The sequence below is a fragment of the Marmota flaviventris genome, chromosome 3 (assembly GCF_047511675.1).
Source record: "Marmota flaviventris isolate mMarFla1 chromosome 3, mMarFla1.hap1, whole genome shotgun sequence".
NCBI classification, from domain to species: domain Eukaryota; kingdom Metazoa; phylum Chordata; class Mammalia; order Rodentia; family Sciuridae; genus Marmota; species Marmota flaviventris.
In genome coordinates this window covers 34,220,594-34,235,358 of record NC_092500.1, presented here as the reverse complement: position 1 = coordinate 34,235,358, position 14,765 = coordinate 34,220,594, and the positions used below count along the sequence as shown (strand labels likewise).

Below are 14,765 nucleotides of genomic sequence, written 5' to 3'. Positions count from 1 at the left end.
TTAATAACCCAACAGAAGAGGTCTTCTTCAGAAATTTAAAAGCCTTAGTATAGATGTAGTATAGTGAAAACTTTTAACAAAATGTTTCAGGGTGAATTTTAGATATGCTTAACATTTAATAATATCCTTTACTAATAAATAATCTATGTAAATATGATAAAAGAGTAAAAAATTGTTTATGAAATTTCTCATATGAAACTATAATACAATATATAATATTTTCAAGAACATAAGTTTTTGAAAAGCCAAATGTAATTGTTTTGGTTTAAAATAGAAGTTTATTATAAACATGACAATAATTTACTAGCATCTTTCTTAAAAGACAAAGGTTAAGTAAATGTGAATAAAAACTTTTTCTATAATTTATTAAATTTAATTATTAATAGTCTTAAGATTTTTACTCTTTGATGGGTTCTTTTGAAAAAGAAGGTGATTTTACAGTATGTATCAATATTATGACAAATTTAACTTCAAATTACTATCGAAAGATTTGAATTCATGCTTATCTTTCTATAGAAGCTAATTTAAGAAAAATATTATTAACATTTTTTAAATAATGATATCTCCTGATTTTCTTATGTGAACATTTCTTTCATGTTCTTCCTATACATTCATATTATAATATGTTTTCTGTTTTTGTCGCCACATAGCAATCACTTCTTGCCTGAGTTAGATCCAGATGTACTTAATGGTGGAAGAGTCCAACTCGTGGTAAGAAATGTGTTTAAAGTTATGGAAACATGGTGTAAATACCAGTGCTCAATGAATGACACTTTAAAATATTCCCACAATTAAACTATAAAAATGAAAATATAACTCTATTTGAAGTAATGTCAAAATACCATGTGATAAAATAATAACATTTTTCCTTGACTTCTGATATAACTTTATGTTATTACATTGATTTAAAGTATGTAAAAATATTCACCTTTTATATTATAAAATAACATTATTATGAATGGGAAGCTCAATGAAATTATTTTCTTGAAAATTTTAGGAGCATTATTCATAGACTATACTTGATGAAATAGCAAAATATTCTCACAACTCAGAAAACCAAATCATACAAAAATTAACAAGTACTTGGGAACTCAAGCACTCTAAGTAATATAAAGTAGAGTATTACATACTTCATTAAGTAAATTATTGAATCATAGAGACAACCAAATTCTAAATATGGTGACCAAAGTGTAGACTCAAGGTAATAGAACTGCATGTACATTGCTAAATTCCATTGTACTATATGCTATTAGAAGTAAAACTATTTGAACAGAAGAAGAATGTCTAATATTTGATCTATAAAAATGGATCCCATAAAATGAGATTTTTTTAGTGTGCTTCCAGAAATTTCCAGAAAAGATGGTACCTTGATCACTGACTGAATTATGTAGTCTCTTTGGCAGGTGAAAATGTATGCCTATGGTGAATCCATCTATACAATACCTTCCACTTAAACCAACCAACTACTACCTCTTTCTCAGATTCTATATTTGCCAAGAAAATTTATTATTATTTAGCCTGCCATATAGAATTTTGCATGAAAAGATGATGTGTTTTCTGATATGAATGAATATTGTGGTTTCTAGAACAGTTGTATTCATCATTCTTGTGAATAGCTTGCTCAAGGAGTTTTCCTAAAAGAGGAGTAAAAGATAACATAATAACTAGCTAAAACTATGTTATTTATAAAAAATATAATCCATCCACAGATTCAAAATAATCACTCATCAAATAATTTTCTGCACTTGAATGGAGAATACACTAAGAGAGTATCAAGCAGATTACTCTAGGAAAAAATTATACTTCAGATTAACACTATGTCTTATTGGCTATGATTTGACCCAGATTGTTCAGTAACCACATTGGAGCAAGAATGAAGAGTATAAACGAGGTGTAGTGGTACATACTTATAATACCAACAACTAGGGAGGCCAAGGCAGGAGGATCACAATTTGAAAGGCAGCCTCAGCAACTGAACAAAGACCTAAATAACTTAGCAAGACCCAGTCTCAAAATACAAAAATTTTAAAAAGGGTTGGGGATATAGTTGAGTGGTTTAGCACCGCTGGTTTCAATCCCTGGTGTGTGTAAATAAATAAATAGGAGAATATAAAAGTGCCATGGAAGTCCAGTATAAAAAAAAATTTAATTATTACACTTACAAAAGTGGTTGAAAACAGAGTGGATAGATTACTGATCTAATGGTTACTTAAAATTAATGTTCTGTCATCAGTCCTCTTTTTCTAGACCTCTCTAATTCCTCTGTGTACAAATATATGACAAATAAGTGGCAACAATAAATGCTTTTTCATATATTAGAGATACAATTGAACATTAAACAAGGTAAACTGTACTGGAACAAAAAATACACAGACGGCTTTTGTGTGTGTGAGTAGAGGCAGTGTAAGAGATCAATAAGTTAATATCAGAAGGATAATGGGCTGACTGAAGGCCCAGAATAGGTATATTGCAGTGTATTCAGGAATGAAAACACTCACTTTCCCACCTATGACAGGAAACTAGAGGCAGATAATTGCCCAACTGAGACTAGCCCCTAAGAAAAAGAACAATGAAAACAAATGGCTGCAACTGCAGCTAGTATAAAATCCTCAGAGATAAATAACACCCATAGTAAAGGACAGAAAATTATAGAACAAAAATGATCAACTGTGAGTAAAGTCAGATGAGTAGACAAATGAACCACCTATAAATTATTGAAATAAAATTATTTAAATGTAGTCTAGGATGGATACAATAAAGAAGATTAGTGAATTAGAAGATTACTTACAGAGGAATGGTAATTAGATAGCCTGCTAACTTCATATCAGAAACAATGAATTTCAGAAGATACTGGATGTGTTTCTTACTAATAGGAATAAATATAAATAGCATTAAAATACTGTTCTCTAAATTTCAAAAATGAGTACAGAATAAGGCATAAACATTCAAATTCTGAATTTTGGAGAAGTAAATAATATGTCTGTCTTCTAAGTAATAGCAAAGAATATTGCATGAGAGGAATTAAAAATGGAAGAAAAATATTATTTTTATTACTTTCAAAAATATATCATAAGGCATGTCAAAGATGTTAAAAGACAATTATATTGTCAGTTATATTAAATGATTCCCCAAAGTTCCAAGATTTTCCAGAAGACAGTCATATTTCATGTTCTCCAGGAAATATACTCTGATATTTTAAAAGTTGAGTACAGAAAGTTTACTGAGGAAAGTTTTCAGAAACAACTCCTTTGAAAAATGAAAGAAGTGGGATTGAACTGAGAGAGAAGAGTTGCAGCAAGGGAATGAGTTCTGGTAGTGGAAGCACAGTTGAGGCCAGAGCAACAGGATTTATACTCCTCAAGAGAAATGTGACTTGGGCAAAGCAGCTCTCTTCAGCTAAGACAATGTTATATAGAGGAGACAGGTACAGCAGAGAGCCATTAGTCAGCAACTCTGTCAGCAACTAGAAGTCTCTTAGTTATTAAACATGATCTATGTATGATATAATATTAATTTTACCATTTATGGATTTGTCAACTTATTGTATAAAATATATTAATAGTCTTCAAATAAATGTATATATTTTTTAAACTCACCCAATATTATAGTTCATTTCTTGAGGAACTTGAGAAAACTCCTCTGAAATGTGTATTGAGAAATAAAATAAAAACAAGAATATATATGTCAACTTAGAAAAATAAGAACAACTTTTGTCACAACACATGAATACTTAGTACAAAGCTAAAGGACCCTTAAGGCACAGGCATGGATGGACAGACCAATTAAAAAGAGTAGTGAGTTTAGAAATAGACTTATGACTGTATTGCAAATTATTATATGATAAAGTTAGGAACGCTTAGATTGTCTAGTAAAGAGTATTCAGCAAATGACATTGAGAAAGAATGTAACAAAACAGCAATATATATATATATATATATATATATATATATATATATATATATATATATATATATCTCATACATAGCCTTTACAGTGGATGGGATTCAGAAGGCTTGAATATCCAAATATGAAAGGTAAAGTTGTAAAATAGATCAGTTTCTAGATGAGAGGAATGAGAATGAAAACTTAAAAAGCCTCATGACTATACTCACTTGAATATTAAAATTTGGAAACAGTAATTCAAAGGGCTGTCAATAATGTGTAAATGTTTATGTACAGGTGCTGAAAGTAGAAGCTGTTGTAATTCTGGAAGGAACTCATTCAATGTTTTAAAATAGGTTTTTGTATGCCCTGTTGTTCTTCAAGTGCATTATTTGGGAAAATGTATGATGTCAATGATCTGTGGATCCAATGCAGTCCCAAAAAGGTTTCTCATAGAAATGAACAAACTGATTTTAAAATGTGCATGGAAATGCAAAAGACATAAAATAGCCAATTTACAATCATGAAAAAAGAACATTAAGAAGTTCCACACTACTTGCTTTCAAGATTTGCTATAAAGCCCCAGTAATCAATAATGTTTGTTACTTGCAAAAAGATAGCAGACTCTATTACCATAAAGGGGAATAGTCTAGAAAAATATTAATACTTATAAGGCCAACTGGTTTTTTGTAAGGTACCAAAGCAATTCAAAGAGGGAAAGGATAACCTTTCAATAAATGATGCTGAACAACCAGATAACTATATGGGGAAAAAGTGAACCTACATGGGAAAACAACTCCTCTTTATCACACCATACCAAAAAAAATGAATCTAAGATGACTTATAAACATAAGTGTAGAAACTAAAATTATAAAACATCTTAAAGAAAATATAGTAAGGTATCTCCATAAACCTGTAATAGGCAAAGAATTCTTTGCATAAACCAATAATGAAAAAAGATAAAAACAAATTGAACTTCATTTAAAAGCACCATTCAGAAAATTAAGTCAAAACACATAGAAAAAAAGTTCATATCCTTCCTCTCTTTTATAAACACATGAAAAATGTTAAATATCATTAATTAGGGAAATAATTAAAGCCTTTATGTGATACCACTGTATGCCTATAGAGTACTTAAAATAAAAATTATTGTAATTTTTAAGTGCTGACTAGAATGCAGAGTAACTGCTTCCTCTAGTCATTGCTGATGAGAATTGTATAGCCACTCTCAAAAAAAATCTTGTCATTTTCTTATAAACATATGTTAATATGAAGTAACAACAGCTACTGATAATTTTTTCTAGAAAAGTTAACATTCATTTAAAAAATGTACAGTAATGTTCATAGCAGTTTTATTTGTAATAACCAAAAACTTAACACAACCAAATTCCCCTTCAGTGGGTGAAAGGTTAAACAAATGGTGGTACATACATATAATAGTGTTATGGTTTGGTTACCAGGTATCTCCCAAAAGTTCCTACGTTAATGCAAGCGATGAAATTATTAAATTATGAGAAATGTAACCGAATCAATGGATTAATCCATTTGATGGATTAATAATGTGAAAGGACTATAATACAAGTTGAAAACTGTGGCTAGGTGGGGTGTAACTAAAGGATGTAGGTCCTTTTAGGTTTTATATTTTGTCCCTGTCATCTCACATTCTTCCTCTCTTTGCTTCCTGGCTGTCATGAACTGAGTAGCTTTCCTTTACCACGCCCTTCTGTTATGTTGTTCTGCGTCACCTCTGGCCCACAGCAGTGTAGTCTAGTTGGCGATGCATGGACTTGTATCTTTGAAACAGTGAACCCAAAGTAAACTTCCCCCACTAAGTTGTTCTTGTTAGGTATTTTGACTGACCCAAATGGATGTGCATTAAAAAATAAATAAAAAACACCAGGCATGGTGGCTCACACCTGTAATTCCAGAAGCTCTGGAGGCTACAGCAGGAGGATCGTAAGTTCAAAGCCAGCCTCAGCAAAAGTGAGGTGCTAAAGCAACTCAGTGAGACCTTGTCTCTAAATAAAATACAAACTAGGGCTGGATTGTGGCACAGTAGTTGAGTGCCCCTGATTTAAATCATTGGTAAGAAAGAGAGAGAAAGAACAATAATCAAAAAACACTTTTGATACATAGAAAGATATCTATGGATCTTAAGAACATTATGTTGAGTGAAAAAAGCCAATTTCAGAAGATTATATATTTTATGATATCACATAACATTCTCAGAATCACAGTGGTGCGACAGCACAAAAGTGCAAGTGGTTAGAGTAGGGAGAGGGTATATCTGTATAGGACAGTAAGAAAGTTTCTTTGGGAAAATGGAAGACTCCTGTGTGCTACTGGTAGTTACATGAGTCTATGCAGGATGTAAAAACTGGTGAAGTCCTAATAAGGTCTGTAGTTTAGTAATAATATTACTCCAATGTCAATGACCTGGCTTGTTGAAACCAAAGTTAATTGTATTTTGGTTATGTAAACTGTTGTCATTGGGTAAGCCTAATGTAGTATGCACAGGAAATATTAAGTATAACTTTTTGTAATTTATGTGGGAGTTTTACATTAAAAATTTTTATTCTAAAAATGTTGAAAACAATTGAATTTCATATGTAAGATTTGTGAATTTCAATGCACATAATCACATCTGTATATTTTTAAAACATTTAAAGTATCTTTCCTATTCACATAGTTATATAACAAAACCTCTGGCTTAAAAGGAGTTAGTGCAATGATGATGAAGAGTATTATGAACAGAGGGATATGTATAACTAAGCTCTCAGCAACTAAAATAATATTTTTATATTTTGTATTTGTATTAATTCTTTTTTAGTTATACACAATATTAGGTTTCATTTTGACATAATTTTAAAAGCATGAAATATAATTTGCTCTAATTCAGTCTCCAGTACTTCTCTTTTCCCTCTCCACCTCCCTCCCCTATTCCCTTCACTCTACTCTACTAATCTTTCTACTATTTATTTATATCGTCTTTTAAATTAGTGCCTTGTGGATATACATGAAGATGATATTCCTGTGTTATATTCATATATGTACATAGGAAATTTAGGTCAGATTCAAACACTATTCTTCCCTTTTCCCCTCTCTCCTTCCTCCCCCTCAAAATCCTTACTCTACTCCACTGATCTCTCTTTTATTTTGATGGAACCTTCCCCACTTTTCTTAAAAAGATTTTTCAATCATTCATATGTCTAGGAATAGCAAGAATAATGATGTCATAGCAATATAATTTCCCACAATTTATAAATCATTTAAGCAGCTAAAATGAATGCAATAACATGGACATGTTCTGAGAAACTCATCATTGGTTCATGTAATCATTGTGCACATCATACAGGGTACTTACACAAACCTCAGTGGCATAGGTCAATCACTTAAACTGGTTTCTTGATATAAGCAAGAGACACAGTAAGCAAGACATGCATGAGGCTTCTGTTGGCATAACACAGCAAACTATTTCACAGTAAGCTTGTTTTGATAGAATTTCACTCAAAACTGATAAAAAATTATTACATATCAATATATAAACCAGTAAATACCCCAGCTTTTTATTTTAATTATCAAATATTTTATATATATATAAAATTGCATGAGCATACTTTTATGCAACTGACAGTGCAGGTTTGTTTACACAGGCATCACCACAAACACATGAGTAATGTGTTGCATCAGGAGACTACAATGTCTAAGATGCCACTAGGTAATAGGATTTTTTCAGCTCCAATATAATCTTATGGGACCATGGTCACATATGTGGGCATTGTTAACTAACATTATTATGTGACTGTACTCCAAAACCTTTTCAATACATACATGTAGAAAAACTACCAGGTAGCTTAAAAGGGTACTTCATCTTTATAACATTTGATTTTTCTTTAAAAAAATCTAGGTAATAAGTACATAGGTATTTGTTTTCAAAGTATGCTGTTAGCATGTCTTTACTTCCAAAAGTACGCAGTTTTAAAATAAATATTTAATAACATTGTGTTTAAAAAAAAAACAGAAGAAGGAACTCCTGGTTTTAATTAAATGAAAGAGAATCTTCTTTTTGTATTTAAGATATCAAGGATAGAGGTGAAATTAAATCCAAATACTTAGAAAGTCACCTTCCAGAATTTACTTCCTTTATTCCAGTGTGAAATGTAAGGGGGGATTACAAAACCTTGTATGTAGGTTATAAAAGAGAAATGCTCAAAAACAAAGATTTAGAAAAATTTTGCAAAATTGCTGTTTAACATATATTTGCCATTAAATTTCATATTAGAAAATTGTTATCTGAATTAAAATGAATCTGTTAATTAACTCAATTTAGCCATTCCACAGTGTGTTCCTATTTCAAACATCATGATGTATAAAATAAATATATACAACTTTGGACAATTAAAAAATAAATTCGAGGAAGATAAATTCATTGATTCATTCATTCACTCATATGCGTGAGTGTGGGAACAAGGTGAGAAGAGGAATGTATAGATGGGCAAAAATCTGAATTTGAAGGAGGATGATTTTTTAGATCCCGAGTTCTTCGGTCTTTGTAGCTCATCAAATGTACGTAGTTTTTTAGCCACAGTAGTGGTTTCATGTCTTTATTTTGCTGTACTTAAATTTCCTCACATCAAACATTTAAGACAACACATTTGCACAGGACTTCAAGCACACTGTGGTTTGGGTTAAATCCCAGCCACTTAGAGGCAGCTTTACTTTCCGTAATGACATTTTCTCCCACTTCAGAGCTGAATCCTGATAAATCCTCACTTCATGATAGATATTCTGTAAAACAAGATTTTATAGGTAAGAAGCAATTCTTTTGACTCTTAAGTTTAATCTAAGATAGTTTTTTAAAAAGTGCAAAGGCAATTTAGATTAAATGAATTATCTAATTTTTATATCTTTAGTATACCTTGGCATTTCAATATATTTAGCATTATCCCCAAATTAAACTTAATGTGTAATATTTTTGTATTAAAATGGTTGTAATGAAAAGGCGGGTATCATCTGTGACTTTCTAGTACACAAATATGGAAAGAAAGGCATATTCTGTGAATAAAAGTAATACTCATGTGATAAAATAAAAATATCTCAGAAAATAATCTAGTATGACATTTCTACCATTTAATTAAGAATTAAATAATATACTTGGTAAGTAAGTGATGTTAAGCTGTTTAAAGTTTCACCAGCTGCTTTTAAGATTGATTTTCATCAAAATTACTATACTAAAATGTTTTCTTTTGTTGTACAGACTCAAATAGCAAACCTCAATTTTAAAATCGGCTCTTATTTGCAAAAAAATGCTTTGACATAGTGCATTTGTTCTGCCTGGGCAGCAATAAAGGATTGTGGTATCATTTTGAAGAAGGTTGTTTGACAGAGCCTGTTTGTTTATTTGGGGTAATGTGAGCTGCATTCAGAAAATGCCATATTTTGTTTCATGATTGTATACATTCTCTCCCATTGCTCCCAGGCAAGACTTGTAAGCAGAGAAGACACGGATTTAGACCTTTTTTCCATGACCAGTGGAAGTGCTTTGTCTGTGAACAGAGAAAAAAAAAATCAGGCACACAGATACTCAGCGGGATCTTCAAGTAAGTTGTGGTTTCCTTCAGAATTAATTTAGAAATCACAAATGAATTGATGGAACTTAATGCCAACAAGCATTCTTTTACAGATAGGGGGTAGAATGCCAGCAACCAGAGCTGCCCCAGAATGTGTATTTGAATTTTCTTTCTTTCTTTCTTTAAATGTCTCCTTGCATATAAACAAAATTAAATTATTTCTAAAATTTACAGCATCAGTTTTTATTTAATTATACTATGTGTTTAAATGCCCTCTGCTCCCTACCCCCAACTCTATGGATCATGTTGAATCCTTTGATAATTTATTCCTAAAACAATTTTTAGGCTAATTTTTTAAAGTTGAATTTATCATTAGTGTATTTTGGCCTTTTGTAGTTAATAAATGTTGTAGGTAAAATTATTTTTTACAGAAAAAATTTCAAGTACATCAGAATTTTTGATAGTATAATGTCAAAGATATGCTTTTAAAAATTATTTTCCTTTGATACATGACAGTTTAATTATGTTTATTGATAATGATTCCATATTCATAAACCTGCCATGCATACCTACTAACTTTAATTTGGGGAAGAAGAGTTTATTTGCAGGGGTTGTGTATATTTCTACTTTGTGTGTGTTTGTGTGTGTGTATAATCTAATAAAAATTACATTGCAGCTATAAACTCTGAAAAAATATAAACATTTATAAAATAACTGCATGTTGTGGTATGGGGAATAGAATCTAATTTTTAAAAAGTCTTCTTTAAATTATACTCTAGAGATGTTAAAATACTTCCTATTAGTATAAAATATTTCATTTGATATCATATTTTGTTAACTTCCCAATGTATTGTGAGACTCAAACATCTATACATAAATTTATAATGTACTATAATTCTTGAGTTTTTCTTGGAAAAGTTATATTTCATGGATATTATGTTTATACAAATTCAATATGATTTGATATAAAAAATTCAGTTTTTAATATGTCTAATCTAAAACTATTTCCCAGTCTTCAAAGAGCTTGAATTTTTCTTGCTTGATTATAGAATTTGATCATTGAAAGATTATTCTATGTGATTGAGAAATAAATATTTTAGATTTATTCATTTAAATAAAATTACTCATCTAATTAATTTCTGACATATTGTTATGTTGTGATAATGACATCAATTTTTCAAATATATATTTCATTTTAGAAGGAATCAAACCTATTATAAATCTCATTATTAATGCTACCCATTTTATGCATTGTATATTATTAACACATACCAATTTGGAGCATTGTAGGTAAAAATAAACAAACCAAAAGTAGGAACAAAATTGCTTTGTTATTGTACAGAATATCACAACTTCTTTTTGTAAAGTATCATTTGAATGTTAAAGCATAAATAACTCAATGAACCAGCAACTATCCTGAAATACACAACCTTCATCTTTCACTTACATGTCACTGAATCACAGATTTTAAAGTATAGAAGAGCATTAGAGTTCATTTCATAGCATATCCTCTGAAAAACTAAAATAGTGCTATTCTTACTGTAATTACAATTACTTGTCAATAACTTACCTCATTGCAAATACTGCTAAGTAGGTTTACTAAGTGATAGTATGACAAGTAACTTTAGAAAAATAGAGTTTTATTAAATTATAAAATATTTATGAATAAAATACTACTTAATTATAGTAGTTACTAACCTACTGTAACATCAGCACATTGTAACAGTGAGGAGTGTGAGCCCTGACATTAGTCATGACTTATTCCTTAAAATGGAAATGATAATAAAAGTACTATCCTGTAAGAGTTATTGTTAGGATCAAAATGTAGAGCACTTGGAACAATATCTGGCACAACAGAAGGGCTTAATAATGTTTTACTATTGACAGACGTTTATATAGCTATAAAAGAATAATCAATTTAATTAAGATATTGAATTGTCATTTACCAAGGAACATGGGCTAACTGGTTCTGCTTATAAGAAAACTACTTTTAATAGTTGCTTAACCAAAGTAATGGGCTTAGCCTATTATTCCATAGAAATCTTTTAATCTTTCAAAGATTTTGTATCTTAGACTTCCATGGCCATAGCCCAACTCCTTACTGCTTTGATATTTTGAAAGCCCTTTTTCCTCAAGCTTTCTCTCTCCCACAAAACTTGTCACCTTGTTAAAGCTAAAACATTTCTTTTTGCTTTGCAAGCCAAATCTAGAAAGTAGTTTATGGGCTCCAGCTGTAAAACTCTTTTTGAGTCTTTGAACTTTTCTACAAATTTCTCTTTCAACTTTTTTCTCATACTGTGACATGAATTCTTTAGAATCCAGATGAATTCAGGTCTAAAAGTCCCAGTTTCACCATCACATGTAAATCATATGACCTTGGATAAATTATTTAACTTCTAGGGATGGACTTACTATCTGTAAAATGGGGATAATAATAATTCTCACATATTACTGACAAAGAAATGTGTTAAAGTATACATAAAATGTAATATATTGCCTAGCATATTCTAAGAGCATGAAGAATATTATCTGTTGTTTTCATTGTTTGTATTTTATGCTCCTATTGCATAATTTAAAAACAACTCCAGAGTAGAATTGTCTTCCTTTTCTGTATTTCAAATAAAACAAGAACCAACACCCTTGAAGCATGTCAGCAATTTCAAGCAATAAATCTTTCCTTAGAGAATTTCCTAATTTTTCTGTCCATTCTCTTTTAGTTCTTATTGCTCCCTTTAAGAAGCCAGCACAGTCATCTGTTATCTAGATTTCTAATCCATCATAGGTTTACAAAAAGATGGAAAAATTCCATTCTCATTCAAAACTTATCATTTATAATATAATGGTAAGATAATATTTAGGTAGATAATATTTAGGCAAAATATTTGGTTTCACATAATGATTTTGGTTTTCACAATTTCTTCACTTAATACCTAAAATATTCATTACAATAATAGCTTTATTTGAAGATTAATTTATAACTTTACAATTGATTTTAATTATCTTTTCTAATTTATGATTCTTTTCTTTGACAGCAAATGTAAGATTCAAGAATTTAACTTGTATGCATTTCATGCAAAAAATAATAACATTAAATACCAATTTGAGCCCATCTTTTTTATTATAAATACATTTTATGTTGTCTTTTATTTTTTCATGTATATAGCTTAGTTGATAGAATAGTAGAACATAAAATAGTGTAGTTATTATCATTCATTCAAGAGCCATTAATTGGATGCTCACTGCATACACAATAATGTTCTCCAGGTGTTTGCTTATGATCATCTCTACACTTATTAGGATATACTTCATTTTCAGTTAGCCAGGGATTGAGAACCCATAATATTCCTATAATAGTGTATAATCAGCCTCAAGTCAAGTTCTTTTTTGGGCATATCTAAACCTCTCATAAATTGTAAGACCTTTCAAGATGGTGTGGAATTTTCTGAAAATGGAAATAAATGTTGTTCAGAAGTTGAGCAATTAATGTGGTTGCAATGAGTGAGGAGTGAGGTGCATCTTGGAGACAACGTACTTAATTTGTACCAAGAATGACAAGTGGGATTTAATGAAAGAAAAAAGTGGAAGGACGCCATGTTTTCTTTTCTTTTCATTTTTTAAGGCAAAGAGTAAAATATTACTGTACATTTGTGGGACTTCGAGGAATCTGTTTACACCAGAGGTTCTACATACTGAAATAGTATCAAGTAAGGTTGGATTGAAAAGGAAGCCTAATTATATGTAAGCTTGAAAGTAAAGAGGAAAACTTGAACTTTGCTACTAATGCGTAATTAATGAAGACTTTTGAAAATAGCTTAGGGATTTAAAAGCTGAAGTTTAATTGCAGAACAGTATTTTGAATCTTTCCTAACATTGCATACTGTCTCCAATATGTTGACAGAGTAATTTTACAGCTATTACTCAGAAAGTATTAATTTTTGTTATCAAAACTACAAAATGAAATAATTTAGGAAATGTCCATACCTAATATTTTATGTGGATTGAGAGACTGCAGGTGGTAGCTAAAGCAAAAGTAGATTCCAAAAATGGCCATTAAGTTTATTCCATGTGAGATAAGCTTATTCCAATGATAAAATTTTATATTTGTAAATCAAGAATTATTGACAGGATGTCCATGTCTATATATTTAAATATGCACATATATATGACTGTCAGATTGGTGCTTACCTGCATTTATAATCCCATGATTAGTAGACTTATGAATGAAACACTGAATATATTTGGGTGTTATTATGTAAACTACACATGATGGTAGCAAGCAATTACATGGTTACAATGTGCAAATCACTTCTACAGGCCATTAAGAAAATAAAAAGGTGATTTGTATGTGTCTAACACATAGTAAGCACCTACATTAAGAGAATGTAGATGAATATGTAAACCATTGTTGCTCCACTCCTGTATCATATATTTATATCGCTTTATTTTTCAATGGATACTGTATTTTATAAAACAAGGAAAACCATTTCCATTATCTTTCTGTAGATTTCTCGCCAAAATATGTGTCTGAGATTTAGACTAATAAATGATTGAAGATATTCAAGTAAGATGGTTGTATATTATAACTAGCGCTCTAATGAAATTCAGTCATGATAATGGGAATTTGAAGGGCTTGGTCTCTATCAAGGAGGAAAATTTCTCTCAGAAGCCCCTAAAAAGCTTCCTTTCAGATTACTAGCAACAATGTCATATTAATTTGGGGGGATTGTTTTTTTCTTCTCCACTCCTAGAGTATATGTTCCAGAAGGCAGGGAATTTAATGAAGCATTCTAGGCGCCTAGAAAAACTTCCTGGTGTATGGTAGGCCCTTTAATGTATATTGCATGGGTGCATGGATGGATAGACAAATGAATGCGGTCATCCTTTACGTGTCTAAGAGTTTTGGAAGAGAGTATCTGATATTTTCTTGCTCCAGAGGTAGAGGCAGACTGTATGGATGAGGAAGTTAGAAAATTGGTAAACTTTCTGTAGTATATACCATTGTTTCTATAAAAGCACTTGACCTGTCCAAAATCATAGTATTTGTAAGCATCAGTGAGTATATTCTATCAATTTGTTAAGGATTTATTCTGAGTTTTACAAATAACTTGATCATAAGATGCAAGTTTCTATAGATTTGGGTTACATGAAGCCAATTCTGTCATTTTTCTAATTCAAAAATATTTTTGGCTGGGCATGGTGGCACATGTTGCTATTGCAGCAGCTCAGGAGGCTGAGACAGGAGGATCGTGAGTTCAAAGCCAGTCTCAGCAACAGCGAGGCACTAAGCAACTCAGTAAGACTCTGTCTCTAAAT

At 30.7% G+C, this 14,765-nt stretch overlaps 1 protein-coding gene across 1 annotated transcript in view; it reads left to right on the top strand.

Annotated features, from left to right (window-relative positions):
- The window catches only part of Lrriq1 (leucine rich repeats and IQ motif containing 1), a 170,400-nt gene extending 160,886 nt beyond the window's left edge, over nucleotides 1–9,514 (top strand). The window contains exons 25-26 of the mRNA XM_071609153.1: nucleotides 651–711; nucleotides 9,362–9,514. Coding sequence (XP_071465254.1) covers nucleotides 651–711; nucleotides 9,362–9,514 — 214 coding nt within the window. The remainder of the gene's footprint in view (nucleotides 1–650; nucleotides 712–9,361) is intronic.
- The last annotated feature ends 5,251 nt before the right edge of the window (nucleotides 9,515–14,765 follow it).